General features: G+C 53.0%; 8 protein-coding genes across 8 annotated transcripts; 2 read left to right on the forward strand and 6 right to left on the reverse strand.

The window, feature by feature from the left end:
• Window positions 1-167: 167 nt before the first annotated feature.
• PG998_014590 (putative bifunctional purine biosynthetic protein) lies at window positions 168-2,225 on the forward strand (the record flags this gene model as incomplete). Its single annotated transcript, XM_066881406.1, has 3 exons — window positions 168-462; window positions 701-1,179; window positions 1,326-2,225. 3 exons carry the CDS (start codon window positions 168-170, stop codon window positions 2,223-2,225), a joined length of 1,674 nt encoding a protein of 557 aa, XP_066723537.1.
• A 216-nt stretch (window positions 2,226-2,441) lies between these two features.
• Window positions 2,442-2,808, reverse strand: PG998_014591 (uncharacterized protein; the record flags this gene model as incomplete). Its single annotated transcript, XM_066881407.1, has 2 exons — window positions 2,442-2,684; window positions 2,758-2,808. 2 exons carry the CDS (start codon window positions 2,806-2,808, stop codon window positions 2,442-2,444), a joined length of 294 nt encoding a protein of 97 aa, XP_066723538.1.
• A 15-nt stretch (window positions 2,809-2,823) lies between these two features.
• On the reverse strand, window positions 2,824-4,158 carry PG998_014592 (uncharacterized protein; the record flags this gene model as incomplete). The annotated part of the gene is made up of 4 exons (XM_066881408.1): window positions 2,824-3,278; window positions 3,339-3,835; window positions 3,909-4,042; window positions 4,117-4,158. The coding sequence occupies 4 exons, from the start codon at window positions 4,156-4,158 to the stop codon at window positions 2,824-2,826; spliced, it is 1,128 nt and encodes a 375-aa protein (XP_066723539.1).
• A 1,058-nt stretch (window positions 4,159-5,216) lies between these two features.
• Window positions 5,217-5,768, reverse strand: PG998_014593 (uncharacterized protein; the record flags this gene model as incomplete). Its single annotated transcript, XM_066881409.1, has 1 exon — window positions 5,217-5,768. The coding sequence occupies one exon, from the start codon at window positions 5,766-5,768 to the stop codon at window positions 5,217-5,219; it is 552 nt and encodes a 183-aa protein (XP_066723540.1).
• A 922-nt stretch (window positions 5,769-6,690) lies between these two features.
• On the forward strand, window positions 6,691-7,817 carry PG998_014594 (uncharacterized protein; the record flags this gene model as incomplete). Its single annotated transcript, XM_066881410.1, has 4 exons — window positions 6,691-6,925; window positions 6,990-7,060; window positions 7,223-7,467; window positions 7,703-7,817. 4 exons carry the CDS (start codon window positions 6,691-6,693, stop codon window positions 7,815-7,817), a joined length of 666 nt encoding a protein of 221 aa, XP_066723541.1.
• Window positions 7,818-9,214: 1,397 nt separating this feature from the next.
• Window positions 9,215-10,538, reverse strand: PG998_014595 (uncharacterized protein; the record flags this gene model as incomplete). Its single annotated transcript, XM_066881411.1, has 2 exons — window positions 9,215-9,685; window positions 9,726-10,538. The coding sequence occupies 2 exons, from the start codon at window positions 10,536-10,538 to the stop codon at window positions 9,215-9,217; spliced, it is 1,284 nt and encodes a 427-aa protein (XP_066723542.1).
• A 676-nt stretch (window positions 10,539-11,214) lies between these two features.
• On the reverse strand, window positions 11,215-12,626 carry PG998_014596 (uncharacterized protein; the record flags this gene model as incomplete). The annotated part of the gene is made up of 5 exons (XM_066881412.1): window positions 11,215-11,496; window positions 11,553-11,721; window positions 11,879-12,063; window positions 12,123-12,314; window positions 12,573-12,626. The coding sequence occupies 5 exons, from the start codon at window positions 12,624-12,626 to the stop codon at window positions 11,215-11,217; spliced, it is 882 nt and encodes a 293-aa protein (XP_066723543.1).
• Window positions 12,627-13,792: 1,166 nt separating this feature from the next.
• PG998_014597 (uncharacterized protein) lies at window positions 13,793-14,449 on the reverse strand (the record flags this gene model as incomplete). Its single annotated transcript, XM_066881413.1, has 1 exon — window positions 13,793-14,449. One exon carries the CDS (start codon window positions 14,447-14,449, stop codon window positions 13,793-13,795), a length of 657 nt encoding a protein of 218 aa, XP_066723544.1.
• Between the last annotated feature and the right edge of the window lie 2,667 nt (window positions 14,450-17,116).

Consider the following 17,116-nt stretch of genomic DNA (forward strand, 5'->3'; position numbering starts at 1 on the left):
CACGCAAAGTTGTCCCATCGGAAATTGACCCTCGCCCCGACTTCCTCCTGTGTTTGCAACGTCCCATACCCCCAGGGAGGTTGGAGTGGCTTTTCCGCTCCCTAGAAGTTAAAGGATCAAAGCCCAAAGCAACAATCGCCCGTATATATACTGAAACAGCACTAGTCATGGCTGCATCTTCGTCGCCAGAGACACCAGAACTAACCGTGCTGATTATTGGCAAAGGTGGCCGGGAGTATGCACTGGCCTGGAAGCTGGCCCAATCCCCCTTGGTGTCGCGCATCTTCGTTCTGCCCGGAAATGGGGGCACCGAAGAAGTTGCGAAAACTGAGAATGTCGCCCATGCCAAGGCCAACGACTATCAGGCTATCGTTGCGTTCGCCAAGGAGAATGGTGTCGGCCTTGTCGTTTCAGGACCAGACGATGCTGTCGTCGACGGTATAGAAGACTATTTTCGTGGCAGTAAGTCCATTCGCACTATGTTTCCTTCCTCTTCGCTGCCATAATGGCTTTTGCGTCCTGCCATTTTCCATCACACTGTTCAGCATTTGGCGTGGCTGTAGTCAGAACAAGCACAAGGTTTACGGGGAGTGCGAGTGTAAGTCGCGGGGAGCCGAGCGTGCATTGCGCTACTGCATGCTTTTTGGATATAGATTCACTGCAGCAATCAATTGCCCAGGCACTGATTTAATGGATACAGGCGGCATCCCGTGCTTCGCGTCAAGCCGAGCAGCAGCCGAGATCGAGGGCTCAAAAGCCTACTCCAAAGGGTTTATGAAACGCCACGGGATCCCAACAGCCGAAGGGGAGTCGTTCGAGTACTACTCAGAAGCGAGGAAGTTTATCAAGGATTCGGCGTGGGGGCGATTCGTGATCAAAGCCTCTGGCCTGGCCGCGGGGAAGGGTGTCATCCTGGCGGCCAACAAGGAAAAGGCTTTGGAGGCTCTCGACGACATCATGGTCTACAAAAGGTTCGGCAAGGAGGCAGGCGAACACATGGTCGTTGAGGAGCTGCTAGACGGCGATGAGATTAGCATCCACACATTCTGCGACGCGCACACCCACAAGACTTTGGCGTCGGGCCAGGACCACAAGCGGGCTTGGAGGCCAGACGGACCCAATACGGGGGGTATGGGGATCTACACCCCTGTCAACTTCGTCTCGGAGGAGGTTATGGAGGTGATTGAACACAAGATCATCAAGCCCACGATATCTGGGCTTGAGGGAGAAGGCAAGTACCTCCCACCCTCTCACCCTCTTCCTCTCCACCTCCTCTTATTGAGAATGCGACTTGGAGACTTGAATGTATATGACTTGAGCATCAGGGCGACCGTTTCGTGGCGCGCGCGGTATGCATTCCGCTGATGTGCGGCAACACCATCCTCCTCAAGCCCTCCGAGTTCTCGCCCAAGAGCCAGCACCTCGTCGTGCGGGCACTGCGCGAAGCCGGGCTCCCCGCCGGCTGCCTCAACTACCTGCCCGTGTCGCCCGCGCAGACGCCCGCGGCGTCCTGCCTCAAGCCCTGCGTGCTGGAGCTAGGCGGGAAGGTGCCCCTGGTGATACTAGACGATGCCGTCCTGGACGATGCCGTGGAAGCCGTCGCGTTCGGCGCCCTGGCCAACGCCGGGCAGATCTACATGTCGACCGAGCGCGTCATCGTGCACGCCGACGTCGCGCCTGTGTTCAAGGAGCGCCTGCTCCGCCGCTTCCAGACGGTCAAGGTCGACGACCACACCCAGGATGATGCCGTGCCCATCTCGGGCATGTTCAGCCCCGTGCACGCGCAGCGCGTCAAGGACATGCTGGAGGCCGCGCGGTCAGCCGGCGCGCAGGTTCTGATGGGGGACTTGTCCCTCACAGGGCCGCGGGACACCATCATGGGCCCGCACATCGTGGACGGGGTGACGCTGGATATAGAGATCTTCCGACGCGAGAGCTTCGGCCCGCTCGTGTGTCTGACCGAGTTCCGCGGTGGCGACGACGAGGCCGTCCAGCTGGCCAACGCCAGCGAGTACAGCCTCTCGGGCGCCGTCCTCTCGCGGGACGTGATGCGCGCGCTCGCGGTTGCGCGGCGCATGCGGACGGGGGCTTGCCACGTCAATGGCGCAACTATCTTCTTCGAGCCGACGGTACCAAACGGCAGGACGGGGGTAGTTCTGGGTATGGCCGCTTTGGGGGGACGGCCGGGGTCGAGGAGTTTACGCAGCGCAAGATTATCACGTTAACGAAGAGCGGGACGAAGTATCCATTCTGATTGGGACGACATAGCTAGGTTATTCAGATCGCGAGAGCTATCTTTAAATGCTTCGATTGGTTTCATATCTGTTTGGTTCACAGCTTGACATCAACCCCAAAAAACGAATGAACAAAAGCAGCCCAATTGATGTTACAATGCCTCTTCTACAAATACATGGTGGTTGAGCTTGGCCAGCAATTCTATTCTACGCTGCGCTATTCAACCACGGATCCTGTAGCAATTCCCCGGTGAACGGCCGGTTCTCCGGCTCCCACTGCAGCATCTTCTGAATCAAGCGCACAAACTGACCCAAGTCCTCCTCCGACATGTCGAGAGGCTTCCGCTTGCGGGCCTGGAACCAGATATCTCCCCGGGGGAAGTCGTCATCCCCGTAGAGCTCCTCGTCGTCGTCGGGCGTGTCCAGGGACTTGCCGTCGCCGTCGACGAACTGGTCCGCGTCCGCCCAGCGCGCGCAGGGACGCCGGCACGGGCCCGAGGCGCCGCGCGAGGTACTGCAGCACGCGGCCCGGGGGCTGGCTGAACCCCGCGTCGACGACGAGGCCGCGCAGCATGACGACCTCCCAGAATCAGAGGCCCAGCGCGTAGATGTCGCTGGCGGGGACGTCGGGCTGGCCGAGCAGCGCTTCGGGCGCCGCGTAGTCTACCACGGTGGGCATGGGGGTCTTGCCGCACTCCTCGAAGGGACAGGCGAGGCCCAGGTCGGTCAGGACAAGCCGGAAGGACCGGAGGGACGCGGGGTCGATCACGTTCTCCAGGCCGAATTTGGTATTCATCCCCGTGGGGGCTACGGTGTACTGGATCTCGTCTGGGCCCAAAGGCTTGCCGTCTCTGCGTTGGAGCAGCTCGATGCTCTCGCGGGAGTTGTAGAAGTTGGCCTTGTTCCACGCATCCGAAAGTGGTTCGGCTCTTGCGTCGCCCAACTCACACGCATCCCACTGTTCTGCAATACGCCATTCGCATTCGTCCATGTCCAATTTCCATTGGGGTGGTGGTGCGTCATCGTCGCTGCCTGAGCTCGAGTCTGAATCCGAAGCATCGTCTTCTTTGGCGTCCGGGGCAGCAGAAACAGGGGCCTGCTAACTTGTCGCCTCTTCCTCCGCCGTCTCTGCCGTCTTTGGCTTTTCTTCGGGCCAAACAGATTCCATGATCTTGTTCTCATCCAGGGCTGAAAGGTCGTATGGCAGCGCGAAACAGATATTGCGGCCTGCGATATCCCTATGTGCTATGCGACGCTTGTGCAGATAGTCCAGACCTACCAGTACCTGCCGGCAAGCCCTCCTGGCGAACTTCACCGACCAGGGGTCGCCTGGTGCCGCCCGTTGCTCGTCTTCCTCGTTCAGCTCAGCCCGTTTGCTGTATGCCTCGCCTACGAGCTGCGAGATGAAACAGCCCAGGGGCTCCACCACGGTGCAGAGATGGGCACCTCTGGACCCCTGGATAGTAAAAGAGTCGAAAGGAAGTTCGACGTGGTTCTCGCCTGGGTGAGAGACACGCTTCATGGAGTCTACGAGCTTGCGCATCTGCTCGCTCGACTTGGCCTTGTACACCTTGACAGCTCGGAGCTGTCTTGTTGGTGCGCTGCGATTGCGCAATAGGCCACGCTGGTCAGCCGCTTTTCACAACGAAGAGAGAGGTCGAGACTGCAACTTACCTCTTGTCTCTGGCTAGCCAGACAGTGCATTGAGAGCCCGAGCCCAGTTTGCGAAAGGCCTGGTAACGACCACCAAGGATGTCACCAAGGTAGACGGGATGGAGCCCGCCTGCGGTGTAGGCATCGGCATGTTCCTACAAAGGAGTGTTGATGTAGTGTGAGCAATCATGGTGATGGATAATGGTAGCAGGGGCGGGGCAGCACATACTCCCATGAAACGGGAATTCAGGTAGGTGTTTGCGTCCGCCATGTTGACTGAATGCAATCGATACTGTGGAGTTTTCTGAAAAGGTGCTGGTGATGACAATGCGTGGATTCAGACTGTTCGATTATTCTTATAAGCGTTGCCCGTAGATCACTTAGTCGGGTGATGTCACAGGACAGGAACAGCGAAGCGTATGTGCTGTGCCGCAGGGCTGACAGCAGCTTTGCGGCGGTGCATGCAGGGGCGCCCCGATTTCGATCTGCGGCGGGCTTGGGATGATTTGGTGCTTAATTCTATAATAGGATCCTTTGCAAGGTAATTTCAGTGGCTGACAAGAAGCTTGGACGGCACTTTGGCTGCACTAGTGCTCCTTCGGACTAGTTTCTGTCGGCCTCTACCCGCAGCTTTGGCCTGATTAGACGTCATTGGGGGCCGTTGACGATCGGCTTACTATCACCGTAAGCGTGATCTGTCTGATCCACTGCCTGAAACGGAATTGTACCTAGTCCTCACCACATATCTTCAGCTGCTTACTGAACTGAATTGTTTCGAATTGTTTTAGTCAATTTACCCCACAGAAGGATTGTGAGGATTGAGTTTCCACGCAAGCTCTGTATAGTAAACAATATCGCAACGGGCCCGAATGCACAGGGCTGAGTCTCTATTGATTACATCGTCGTCATACTGTCAGCGATCTTCGGTTTCAATTACTGCCTGTATCAAAGAATGCGGCTGACTTGGCTCCATCGCTGCCTTTGTTATGGGTCTCCCCATAGTGATACTATCGCGAGATGGCTATTTTTGGTGATAGAAGGATTTCAACGGGTCGTCATTGTCTGACAGCGACGATGATCTCCTCTGCGTCGCAACTGTATCTGGGTGAGGGATGATGGTTGAAGACAAAGCAAAGACCAAAGTGGCTTTTCTAGTGCTCAAGAAATCTATAAGGTCAAACTTCCTCCCCAACATCTGGCATATTCCAATTCATCATCATCACCATCAACCACTACTCTAATCATCACTTCAATAAGAACATCACTTCAACAACAACACCACTCTAACTATAACTACAAACACTATCAACCTTTTCACATCAACCTTCTTCACAAACCATCAAAATGCGTTTCACTACCTTCGCCACCTCCGTCGCCCTCTTCGGCTCTGCCGCCCTGGCAGCTCCCACAGCCAGCCCCGTCGCTCTCATGGAGCGCGCCGAGCAGCTCAACACCGAGGCGGCCGTTGACTTCTCTGAGGAGTCCGCCCTCGACTTCTCCGACGACATCGAGGCCCGCGCCGCCGTCATTGACACCGACAACGCCATCCTCGAGGCCCGCAAGCCTAAGTGGGAGAAGGTCTCGGTCAGTAACAAGGCCGGCACCAAGGGCAACAAGGGCGGCAAGATCAGCCAGAAGGAGTGGCCCGCCGTCGAAGACCTGGCACAGAAGGCCCTCTACCAGGCCGACTGCACCGGCGGCGACGTCACCTACAAGTGGCACCAGGATGGCAGCCAGGACCCCGAGGAGCACTTCACCATCCATCCCACCGGTGGCAGCGGTGCCAGCAAGGGCGAGATCCACGTCCACAAGAACGGCAGCTGGTCCCAGGGCAAGGGCGGAAAGGCCAACCACGGTGACGGCAAGGTCTAAATACACCATCACCAAGAACGCATGCATTCGACAACTTTACCAGCGTTGCTCACGGCTCGAGACTTTCTGAGCTGACTTTTATCAACTTCTTTACATTGGGGGATGGGATTTTGGGAACGGATTGATTGGAGGACTGTATAGTAGATGTAAACTACATTTTAGACACATTCATTATTGAACGAGGAATCTTCTACAGCTCGCGAAAGGACAGCCAATTAAAATGCAGCACCATGTGAGAAATTGGTAGCTTGACTATTGGTCCGAGACGCAATACCGGAGGAGGAACACCTTCCGTTTTCGCTAGACACATAAATATTCAGCGCCTGAATCTTATCACATTACCTACCCCGCCTTCTACTCCCTCTTATCTTTGATTCTATGTCAATCTGTCAACCTAAACCCCGCTTTCTATATCTTTAGCTATTAAAGCTAGACTCTTTCGTGGCCGATACTCGTATCTAATGCGGCAAGTTCCCGACCAGATCTTTGTAAACGATTTCTGAGAAGTCGAGCGAGTATGTCCAGATTCGAAATCATTGGTATCGCCTCAGGGGTTTTAGGTTTGCTGGGGGAATCATACAAAATCTACCTAAAATACGCATTTCGCAGCGACGACACAAAGAGGAAGATTTTACCAGGAGGGTTTCTGAACATATATGATCTTGCGCCTCGCTCGGAGAATGGAGAGACCAATATACCAGGGATTGTCCGTGTTTCGAAAGCTGAGCCTTCGACAGACAAACCATGCATACCATTCGTAGGACCAGCTCCCCGTCGTTGCATTCGCATCTGCGTGGGACAAGACATTGATTTCCATGAGGCTTTTCCTGTTGGCGCAACGGGTCAAAGAGAGACTGCTGTGCCGAATACGGATTTGGTTGCGGCTCATGATCAGGAGTAGAGGCAAGTCAGCGTTTTCGGCCTAGCTTCTATGCCTCCAGAGCACTCCTCAACACGTGCCAGACGAGGTTACAGCGCCGTCTGTGACCAGTGGTTGATTAACCCATCAGGGGTTTGGTGGGAATCAACCTCCTCTCTATCGGTCGAAGGGCTTGGCGGCCCAGACTTCGCAAAAGTTGGAAGCTCTCTCAATTTTGCAAAGTCCTTGATCCAAGTTTTGAGACGGGTTTGGATAACTTCGGACTCTGAATCCGAGATGTTAATCAGTAAGTAACAGAACTCTTGGCTGTGCGACACTAACATTCGAGCCCAGACTGAAACTGAATGCAGTGGTTGTCGCATGTTCATCAGAGCAGTCTTACAACGAGAAACGGGAACTTGACCCCATTGCAGCAGAGGCGGTGCGTGCCTCTTTGGGGCTCTACATACAGAAATTATCGGACTACAGTAGCACGTATCAATATCTGCTACATGGAGATGCAGTGGATACAGTCGGAAACCGAAAGATTCTCCTCATATGGCATTCCCAAATCCAACTATATGCATGAACCGAATCCATAAAGATACGTACCAGCTATACTGAGGCCCGCGAATCACTCTTTGATGGATGCAAATTCGCCATGAGATCCCACCTAATTGACGAGATCGCCAACGACGCATTTTACTATAAGGAGCTCTCTTTCCACGCAAAGGAATTTACGGCTTCGGTAGAGTCGCTGCTTCGATCTTTCGCTGTCAGTTATTCCGACACACAAAGAGATCCTCAATGGAAACAAAGAGCTCAAGGCATCGTTGCGGAGATGCAAGGGTTATGTTCAAGTCTTAATGTCCAGGTGGATGAGATTGGAAGAAATCTGGACCACCATCTGAAGTACCTCGAACTGAGACGCGGCCTTGAGGAGGGAAAGAGTTTTTGGCCAGCCTGTTTTTCTTGTAACCTGGATCCAAGTCCAGAAGGCACTGGGTGTCAGTGTAAAGATCCTCGGCAACCTCGCTTAAGTTGATAGCGCCTATTTCCGATAAAGTCTCGCTACTCGTATCAGAATCGGGATCACTGGCATCGCTACTCTTGATCAGAGCTTTGATTCTGTTCGCCGCAAGGGTGACACGGGTGATATCGGTGGACAGTCTAGTTTGATGCCCATGCGGGACGAGTGAGATAAGGCCTATTGCCATAAGCTTTAAGAACATAATGGATGCAGAAAATGTTTAAAATGTTCGCTTGGCCAGGATTTGGGAAATGTTGAAAAGTGACTATAAAGTTATCCCTTGCGCTCATCGAGAAGCTCCAAGTAACTTTTCTAGCAAGCCATCTCTTACCCCACATCCATCCGCCCACAGCACAATATAGCTCTGGCTCCGCTGCAGGTCGAGTAAGATAGATTTCTCGGTCAAAGAGGCGCCAGAGAAGAGGTCGGTGGTGTCACGAAAGAGAACAGAGGATGGATTGCATAGTTCCTCAATCGTAAACGGATGCATCCATGGCATTATATGCATGCCGAGGCTTTCGTGATTGAAATTGTGGTAGGTTGTACTTGTGCCAGGATAAGTAGCTGCAGCATCCTCTTTCCCGTTCTTCGTGCTATTGGCTCTTGGGAATATACTTTCGTGGCCTGATAAGGCGCTGTTGTGCTTCTAACCATTACAGTTGACTATCATGCCTACGCCTGAAACGGCTCTTATACCCCATTCCCTGGTGATTTGCCAAGCTCTTGGTACAAAGAGAACAGGGGTGTCATGCAAGCGCCAGTTGTGGTCCTCATACCTTAACTTTCACACAGCACACACCTTTAATTACGCCCTAGCTAAATCCTAGAGGGTAAATATTGTTTGAATTCGGCGAATATCTTAAGAATTACTGCAGAAATCTTAGTAAAATAACCTAAGATGGAGCTGTGCTGTCACTCATCCCTTCTTGCTCCATCACACGACCTAGAGTCGATTTTGGCTCCAGTTACCCTGTGCAATATGTACCTTCTTTCCCAGCCTTGATCTGCCACTACTCAGTCTCTGGCCCTTACTGGCCATCCTTTGTATCGAGTCTGTTTATGCTAAGCCCTGAGCAGGAAACGAGCTTATTAATGGGGCTCGTGAGCCATACCATAGCTCCGCTGGGCTAGGGAGGTGCAGGAGTTGAAGGGTGTATAGGGGCGAAGCAAGGCGGACGCCGGAATAGTGTCGTATTGCACGAGCTTCTTTCATGCATAAATAAGATCGAAATTCTCTCGACCTGAAAGTTCGTCACCTACTCGCAGTCTTTAGCACGATAAACCTCCTTTTATCATCGATCCTGTACTTCCTTTTACCATCGATTCTGTCATGTCTTCCCTCCAGAACGTTCACGACCAGCTCGGAAATGTCGAGCACGTCATTGTTTGTGTTGACCCTGTCGATCTGGACAACATCTGGCAATTCCAAGGATGAGGCTCATAAGTCTGCGGCTCCTCCTTCTCTGCCATCGGGGGCACAGCGAACTGGGGAACCCAGCGACGGACGAGGCGCGGAGCACCGGAACCCGAGGGCTGCACAACTGCTTCTTACCAGTTGAGAGCATCTCACGCATCTATGGTGTGGCGCTGCAGCGAAGACAGTCGGTGTTGGATCTGTTCAACGCCTGGAATACTATCTTCGCGAACGGCCTCGACAGCCCGCAGACGACGGACCTCACGCTTGGCCACGACATCTGCTACTGCGTGGTACCGATCCTGAACCGTGTTCCAGCCAGACACACCGTTGCTCTTGGAGGTGAGGACATAGCGCAGAGTGTAGAAAGGCAGGTTGAGAAGAATGCGCAGCAGCTGTGGATAGCACTCAGCAGGCTCGCGGGGAGATGCGGCGTCCTCTTCCGGGTATGCCGTGGGCAAATCACCAAACTTAATGCTGGACAATCGAGTGGGCTTGGCCTTGATGGATTGACGAATCGAGGAGCCTCGTGCGATGGCAGGGGCGGTCTTCTGGTGGAGTATGGGCTTAGGAACATCTGGGAGTCGCACAAAGGCAGATGGGTCGAAGGCGCTGGTGCCCAGCTCGAAGTTGGCGGGGGAAGGCATTAATGAGGAAGTTGACCATGGCCGAGATGTGGGGCTCACTCTCGCGATCGTAGTTGTAATCAACATCGGGGATATCGGACTCGTCGTCCGAGTATCGCTGGCGGGTACTATCCAGAGCGAAGGCAAGGCCCTCCTCGACATTGTTCCAGTTGATCATGTCGGCAGCGATCTGCACGCCCTGGACGAAGACGTCTTGCATCTGGAGCATATTACTAGCGGCAGCGTACGCTAAGGCGAAGTTGAATTGATCGGCATGGCGGTATGCTTGCTCTGAGGTAGATATGCTTCTACCCATGGGAGCAGGAATAGGCAGCGAGGCGCCTAGATACAGTCTCTGAACCGCTATGTACCAAGCGTCGGGGCGCAGCCACATGTCATCAGACTGGATACTTAGGGTATGAGAACCGGGGTCCTGGGCGCGGAGGAACATGATGTAATTCTTCAGGCAAGGGCTTCGGGCCAGGATAAGCTTGTGTCCCTTGATCTCAACACTTTCCTCTCGGCGATTGTTGAAGACGAGCTCCATAACGCAGTCGGACAGCTCCGACGAGTCATATTGGCTTCGGATATAAGCGACACTATCTGCCAGATCCTCGGCCATCATGCCCAGTCGGCCACCGAAATTACCGGGCCCCATGAAGGGCTGGAAGTGGCCATGTCCCGTTGCGTGAGGTAGACCTGGTGCGTGGCTGGGATGTTGTCCGCGGTTGCCATAGCCGTGACTGTTGCTGGGTGAGAGGAAGCGCTGTCCATTCTCGGCGCCGTTCTGATCTCCCGAAGCCTGGGAGCCCTGGAAGCTGTGAGGCGTAGGTGATCCGTACCGTCCCATGTTAGGGGGTAACCATCGTATGGCCCATGGGGTACGGGGCCGGAGGCTTAACCTGGTCGTAGCTATCCCTCACGGTTGTGGGGGCATCTAGTGGCGGGACGGAGCAACATGGCCGGGGAAGTTGGTGTCAGAGCTGTCAGTTTGCGCATGGCCATTTTCGTGGAAACCGCTAGTAAAATAAGTGTTGGTTCGCCGGGTCTCTGGCATGGCCAGACTACTTGTCGTGGTTCACTTGGAACTCGAAGTTATTGGCTGGACTGGCAGGGCCGATACCGATGTGTTTCTCGACTTCGGCAACACAGTTGTCGATAAGGTCGCGTGGCATAAAGACGACCATCGGCCAGCGGCATGTCGTCGCTGCGATTCTGCGCGCCCAACCGTCTTTTCATAGGACATGTCCTGTCGAGGACACTTGTCGCCTGGCTTCTGGTACTTGGACGCGGGGAGGCGATCGTCCTGGTTCTGGTGTACATGGTCTTGCATCTAAACCAGGTGTCCACGGATCACCATGAGGGCGAGCATCTGCAAAGTCTTGCCCATTCCCATGTCGTCTGCCAACAACCCTCCGGCGATCCCTTTGCGTCAGCAGGATGAACACGCCAATGGCCTGGTAGTGATCCAGCGACGTCTAGATCCCGGCGATGTTGACCTTGGTGCCAGCCTATAAATTCTCGCACTAGCCGTTGCGGGCGTCGGTGAAGTCGGTGTAGTTGGGGAGGTCGTTGTCGGCGGCGCCTTGGGTGTCCTCTGCTTCGACCTCAGGTTCCTCAGCAGCGTCTTCGGCCGAGTCTTCGAAAATCTTATCGTGTGCAAAGGGGGTCAGCAGAGGTAGATATCTGAATGCATAGGAGCTATTCGCACCATCTTGCGTCAGGTCAATGACATCCGCCGTATATGTGGAGCACACGGTGTCAGGGGCGACACTGGAGGCTGGAGAAATGTCAGTCGGGCGCGCACGCTGGACTGACCGAGCGAGGAGCGATTTAAGTGATGGCGTCGAGTCAGCCCAAATACGCGTCGATAAGAGTCGGCCTCGGTGATGGCCGTAGGAGGTGAGACGGGTTGACTGTTGTGCGCACCACGGTGATCGGCCCCATCGTCCACGTCTTCGTCATCATTGTCGCCGACCTGGGGTTCCGCGCGGGAAGGGTTCTCGGAGCTACCTGTGGGCTGGCTGAAGGCACTGGCGGAGCAGATGGGTATAACTCGATCTTCGAGCGCTTGTTGTCGGAACGGTCAAAGTCCGCCTGTCGCTTCGGACTTGGGCACTTGGCTGCCTTGCACTACGGGCTTGTAGATGGCCGGTCTTCTGGTAAAGAAACACTCGTCGGCATACATACTCGACGTCCCCAATGCCCAGTTTATCGTGAAGTATTCTTCTCGTGTCCTCATTCGCAATGTTGTTGATGAGGAGGCTTCCTGTGGTTTTTGCTTTATGAATCTTCTTATCGATGGCGTCGGGCAATCCTTTAATGGAGCAGAGCTCCAGTACGACGCGGTCGGTGTCCTTATAGGACCGGATTATCTATAACGGAGAATGCTCTTGTAGAGTCGGTTGTAACGCAGGATATTGTAGGCGCGGACGGGTGCAAATTCGCGAGTGGGTAGCAGGGTGGCGTCGCAAACCACTTGCAGTATTGGTACAGGTGTTGGAGGAGGTAAAGCCGAAGTGAGCGGGCTGCGTTTCGCAAGTCGATGATGATATTTGTCGGCGTCGTTGGAGATGGAGAGCTTGGAGTGAGGAGAGCCGGCGTCGTAAGTTGATTGCAATCTTAGCTGGTGGTGTTGGAAGCCAAGTCAATTGAGGGAGGTGTGTGAAGCAAGAAGGATGGCCAAGTTCCCCGCAAGCCAGGCTGTTTTCCGTAAGTTGTCCCTTAGACTCCCCCACACTCCGCTTATTGGGCCCCACCACTAGCGCACTACCTCCCTCCTTCCACATCATCATCTGAGACCACACCACGTCAATTATCACGCATGCTTCGCGGAAAAAGACAGGCACTGTAGAAAGCGCGCCATAGGCGCGTTGGCCGATACCTGGGGTCTGATCTTAGATTGAGCTGAGGGCGCTAAGATAAGCTTTTGCTGCATCGCGATCTCACTTCGGTATTCTAGGCTACCTTGTTGCATGCACGCTGAGCTGAGCCGACGTCCCTATTCCCAGCACTATGAAATGGATGCGCCTAAGAGGCGATGAATCCATCAATATTCAACTATGGAGCACGCTACGTAGGCAAGGGCTGGACGTAGTCATCGACACAACACGCACACACCGCTCTCCCTGCCAAACCAGCTGCCTGAGGCAATCAAGCAAAAAGATCTACTGAGCAATCACTGGCTGCGTGGTCAAGAATTGGCCTGGGTTGGTGTAAGTACAAATTCAACCCCAGCAATCTAATTCGTACGATCAAGTCAGCATGGAGAATATCTTACAATCACAAAAGCAAGCTAACCCCAGCACGTGCTCGGCACGGAGTCACGGGCAAAGCCAAACGGCCGCAGTCGACGAAAGCACGGCCCTGGAACATTTGCAGTAGCCTGCCTGGGCTTATTGAATTCGTGCACATGTAAGTAGACTCTGACTCTCCTAAAAGTGAGAGTCGAGTACGACGGTCTATACTAGATATATAGCGCAAAGGGATCAAGTGAGCAGTGAATGAGATGAAGTAAAAGTTCTCGGGGTCACCTGTCCAGCTTCACACCAACTCCTTGCCGATTTGATCATTCGTGTCGCCACTCGGTAATATCCTCTACCCTCTTCGAGGGCTCCTCATTCATCGCTTCACTGTCGACGAACACGCTCTCTCCAAGCGTCAGTGTGTCAGGGCCGACAAAGCTGTCGGATGCTTCCAGCTATTTCATGTCAAAAATCTAATCGTTAAACCGATTGTGATCCATCCAGACACCAACCTCGAATATGGCGCCGGGAGGAAGAAGAACTTGGATCCTCGCGTAGATCCGCTTCTCGTCTCCGAGCGCAGTACCCTGACAGCAACGTATGATCTCGGCGAGTTGACTTTCGTCTGGAGGTCGTCCTTGATCCCGTTTGGCTGTCTATTTGCACAAGCCGTTTTCTCCTGTGATGTGTCGTTTCTGGAGGAAAGACATTATACTTTACGCTGTTTAGTATGCCATATCTGACTGAATTCTTGACCTCATTACTCACTTCAGCACCCATCCACTGCCCCACCGCCTCCCGGTATGCAGGATAGTAGTCATGGGCAATAACGTCTTCATAGCAGAAACAACCAACTCAGTCAACCATTCAAGGGGCCAAAATTTTCCCTCAGGAACCGCTGCACCCTCCTATCCCCTCCTATCCCCGCCTCCAGCCCTGCGACGCCCCCCTCGATCTTCAGCCCCTCGAGCCCGGTGGCTCGGGACAGCGCCACGTAGACCTGACCAACCTCGAACGCCTTTGATAGGTTGACGATGACGCGGTTCAGGGTTAGGCCCTGGCTTTTATGAATGGTCATGGCCCACGCAGGCGCTAGGGGAATCTGCGTCCGCGACAGCAGCGAATACGGCTTTTCGTCTCCCAGCTCGTTGACGGAGCATTCTGTGTGGATGACACGCCTGATACCATTGTGGAACTGAACAACGAGCCATACTTTGGATTCAACACCGGGACCTTCGATGTAGGACTTGATCTCGCTTTCCTTTATATGGGCGTGTTCGCCGTGAACGGCGGGCAGTTTGTCTTTCTTGTACGGCACAAAACCGCAGACGATGCCCTGGCTGCCGTTACAGAGCCCAAGACGCAGGCTGAGATTGGTGAGCAACACCACCAACATGCCCTTCTTAAGCTCCACACATTGGTCGAACCGGTGATCGTCCAGAGCTGAGAGGGTCTGATGGCCATCGGGCCCAACGGCTTTTCGAATGGCCTTACGACTCAGGAGTGGATGTTTCATCTTCCGCCACTTGAACGTATCGCGAGCCCAGTAGGTGTGCTTGAGGGTTTGGAGCTTTTCGAACACCCAAGCCAACAAATGAATCAGTAAGCATCATCCACCCAGTGTCCCCTCTGCTAGGAGCTTTGTTGACAGTAGCCATTCTTGCAGCCCTCACAAAAGTCACGTTCGTGTGGGGGGCCAGTTTTCTCCTCGAAAGGCATCTCTTCTTGCGGCAACCCGGCCCACTTTATTAGACGGTAAGAAAGTCATTCAGTGTATGAGCTTTCGTCGAGGCGGAAGATGCCAAGCGTGTTGCAAGACTTGCAGCGCTGATTGTAGACAACGGCATCGTATTTCTGCTCCGTGAACCTCCGGATCACAATAGCGACCATCTTGCTGCTCCAGCCTTTCGTGTTACAACTCTCATTCTTGCATTCAAATCGGCCCATCACATGTGTGGAGTACGTCTTGATGGCGTCTTTGTCGCGTCCTTTCTTGTTGAATACGATCGGGCCGATTTTTTTTGGAAACGGCATCGGAGACACGCTCATGAAGCCGAGGGAACATGAAGAAAGTTCGCATCTCAGTTGCGAGATTAGGGATTTTCTTAGTCATTTTGAATGACTGCAAGTTGTTCACAAGTATGAAAAAGATAGATTGGCAAAAAAAAAAGAATTCGACACTCGTTGAGTTGATTTGTTTGCATTATTTAATAAAGGAAGAGGAGGTGGGCTTCTTCGTGTGTCAGACCGTAAGAATACTAAACCCTGGGCGATGTCTACACTATGAGACATGTGCAATAGGTGCAGAACGGCCCGCCATATAATCGGGGCCGTTCCCGCTTTGGTTGAAGGTGTCATGGAGACACTTCGGGAGCTCGCTTGTGGAGCCAGGATAACATGAAGTAAACCTGCGTCTCAATCTCGGACTAAGAGATACAAGATTTATTTGCCCATTATTCAATGTAGCAATAAGTATTGTACAATGATTTGACATTTGTTAGTCTGGCGTATATGCATATCTGTTTGAGGCAGAAAAGGTGAGAACGAAGAGACGAGGCGTAGGCTTAGGTTTCTCTGTCGGTAGCGGGCTAGTCCGTAGCGGAACGGCCCGCCAGATAGCCAGGGCTGTTTTTGTCTTAGCATCGACTAACCTTAACTTGCCAGAGTTCCATTCCACGGAAAACACGAAGTACAATCAGTTCGAGTGGTAATTGTTTCCTATAGAAATTTATGTTCTTCATTATGCACTCACTTACTTTCATTAAAACTTGGTCTAACTCAACTGCTATCTATTTAGATACTTCGCTAGACTGGAAGGGTTAAAAACACCTTGGACATTTCAAGTTGGATAACTACCCTTAAACTTCTCTATGCCTCTACAGGAATGACACCCGCTCTGTGTTGTTCACCTGCCATACTCTGATTGTAAACTTTAACCTGACCGCTTACCACTTTTGCGAGAGCTTCTAGGTTTGATGGTGGGTACAAGTCAATGGAAATACCCCACAGGCGGGTGAGAGAGCACCGGACAGTGGGCGCCCCATTCGATGGTAAGGTAGCTCTAATGATAGTCTGCCGGCAGCGGCATATTCGATGAGTAGTATCTGAGGTACAATCAGGGGTTTCTGCCTGCAGCGAGCTCCTATGGATCATACCAAGGCGTTGTGGCCCATTAATTATGAACGTCAGCGCGACTGACAAAAATTGTGTTAAAATTATGGGGCGCCATGGCAACCCGATATCAGTGGTGAGGATTTGTATATTGCGACAGGCTTTCTGTCAAGCTCTGGCAGCAGCTTTCTTGATCTCCTGGGGCGAAGCCCATGCGGACCAAGCACATCTTGTCCTCAAATGAAAAATCGTATTCACTCTCGCTCATCCTATTGAGTCCGAAAGGGCGGATACTTACCATAGTCGTGGCTTTGCCCTGTCCATCCTTCTGCTTCTGTTTCTAGCTCGATGCAATATTCACAACAGAGTAGACGGGATTCAACATAATCCTTACCCTCACCCAGGGAGAATTGAGGAGGTTTGCGCGACTAATAGAATCTCCGAGTTGACACGGAATGTTGCTGTGCTCTACCAAGCCGCGTACGCAGTGTACACAGAATAACTGCATTGGGTTGCGCGTCATCTGTAGGCAGCGCCATTCTTTTTTCCTTATTCCAAAAAGTAAACACAGTCTTGCTTGCTGTTTACACCAATAGTAAATCGTTACACGAATAGATGATGTGATTGCCGCAGCCAGCACATTACAGGGGAATTGCAGCATGATTGATGTTACCAGACGAGAGTCGGGAGCGGGATTATCCAACGACACTGCCAACAATCTGGCTGAATTCCGCCCCCTTCCGAACAGGGACCATCGGACGGCTCGAACTAGAATTGACCAAGGTGAGTCTTCAAAATGAAGCAGTAATCAGATAAGATGCAAAGTACTCAATGGAGAAGATACGAGAGGCGGTAGGCATGAGGACTGTTGACGGATACAGGTGTATAATTGTTAATGGGGTGAAATGCGTGCCTTGGTGGTATGTGGCAAATACGGCCACCTACAGAATGGAAACAAATCGACCATCAAGTCAGTCGTTTTTGCAGAGGAAGGGATTCAAAGGTTTCCTACTAGCGTAACTGCAGGGTGCGAACAACTCACCAACAGGCTCCCAGACGCGCAGACGGGATT

The sequence above is a fragment of the Apiospora kogelbergensis genome, assembly GCF_038363985.1.
Source record: "Apiospora kogelbergensis strain CBS 113332 chromosome Unknown utg000012l_segment0_segment0, whole genome shotgun sequence".
NCBI classification, from domain to species: Eukaryota; Fungi; Ascomycota; class Sordariomycetes; order Amphisphaeriales; family Apiosporaceae; genus Apiospora; species Apiospora kogelbergensis.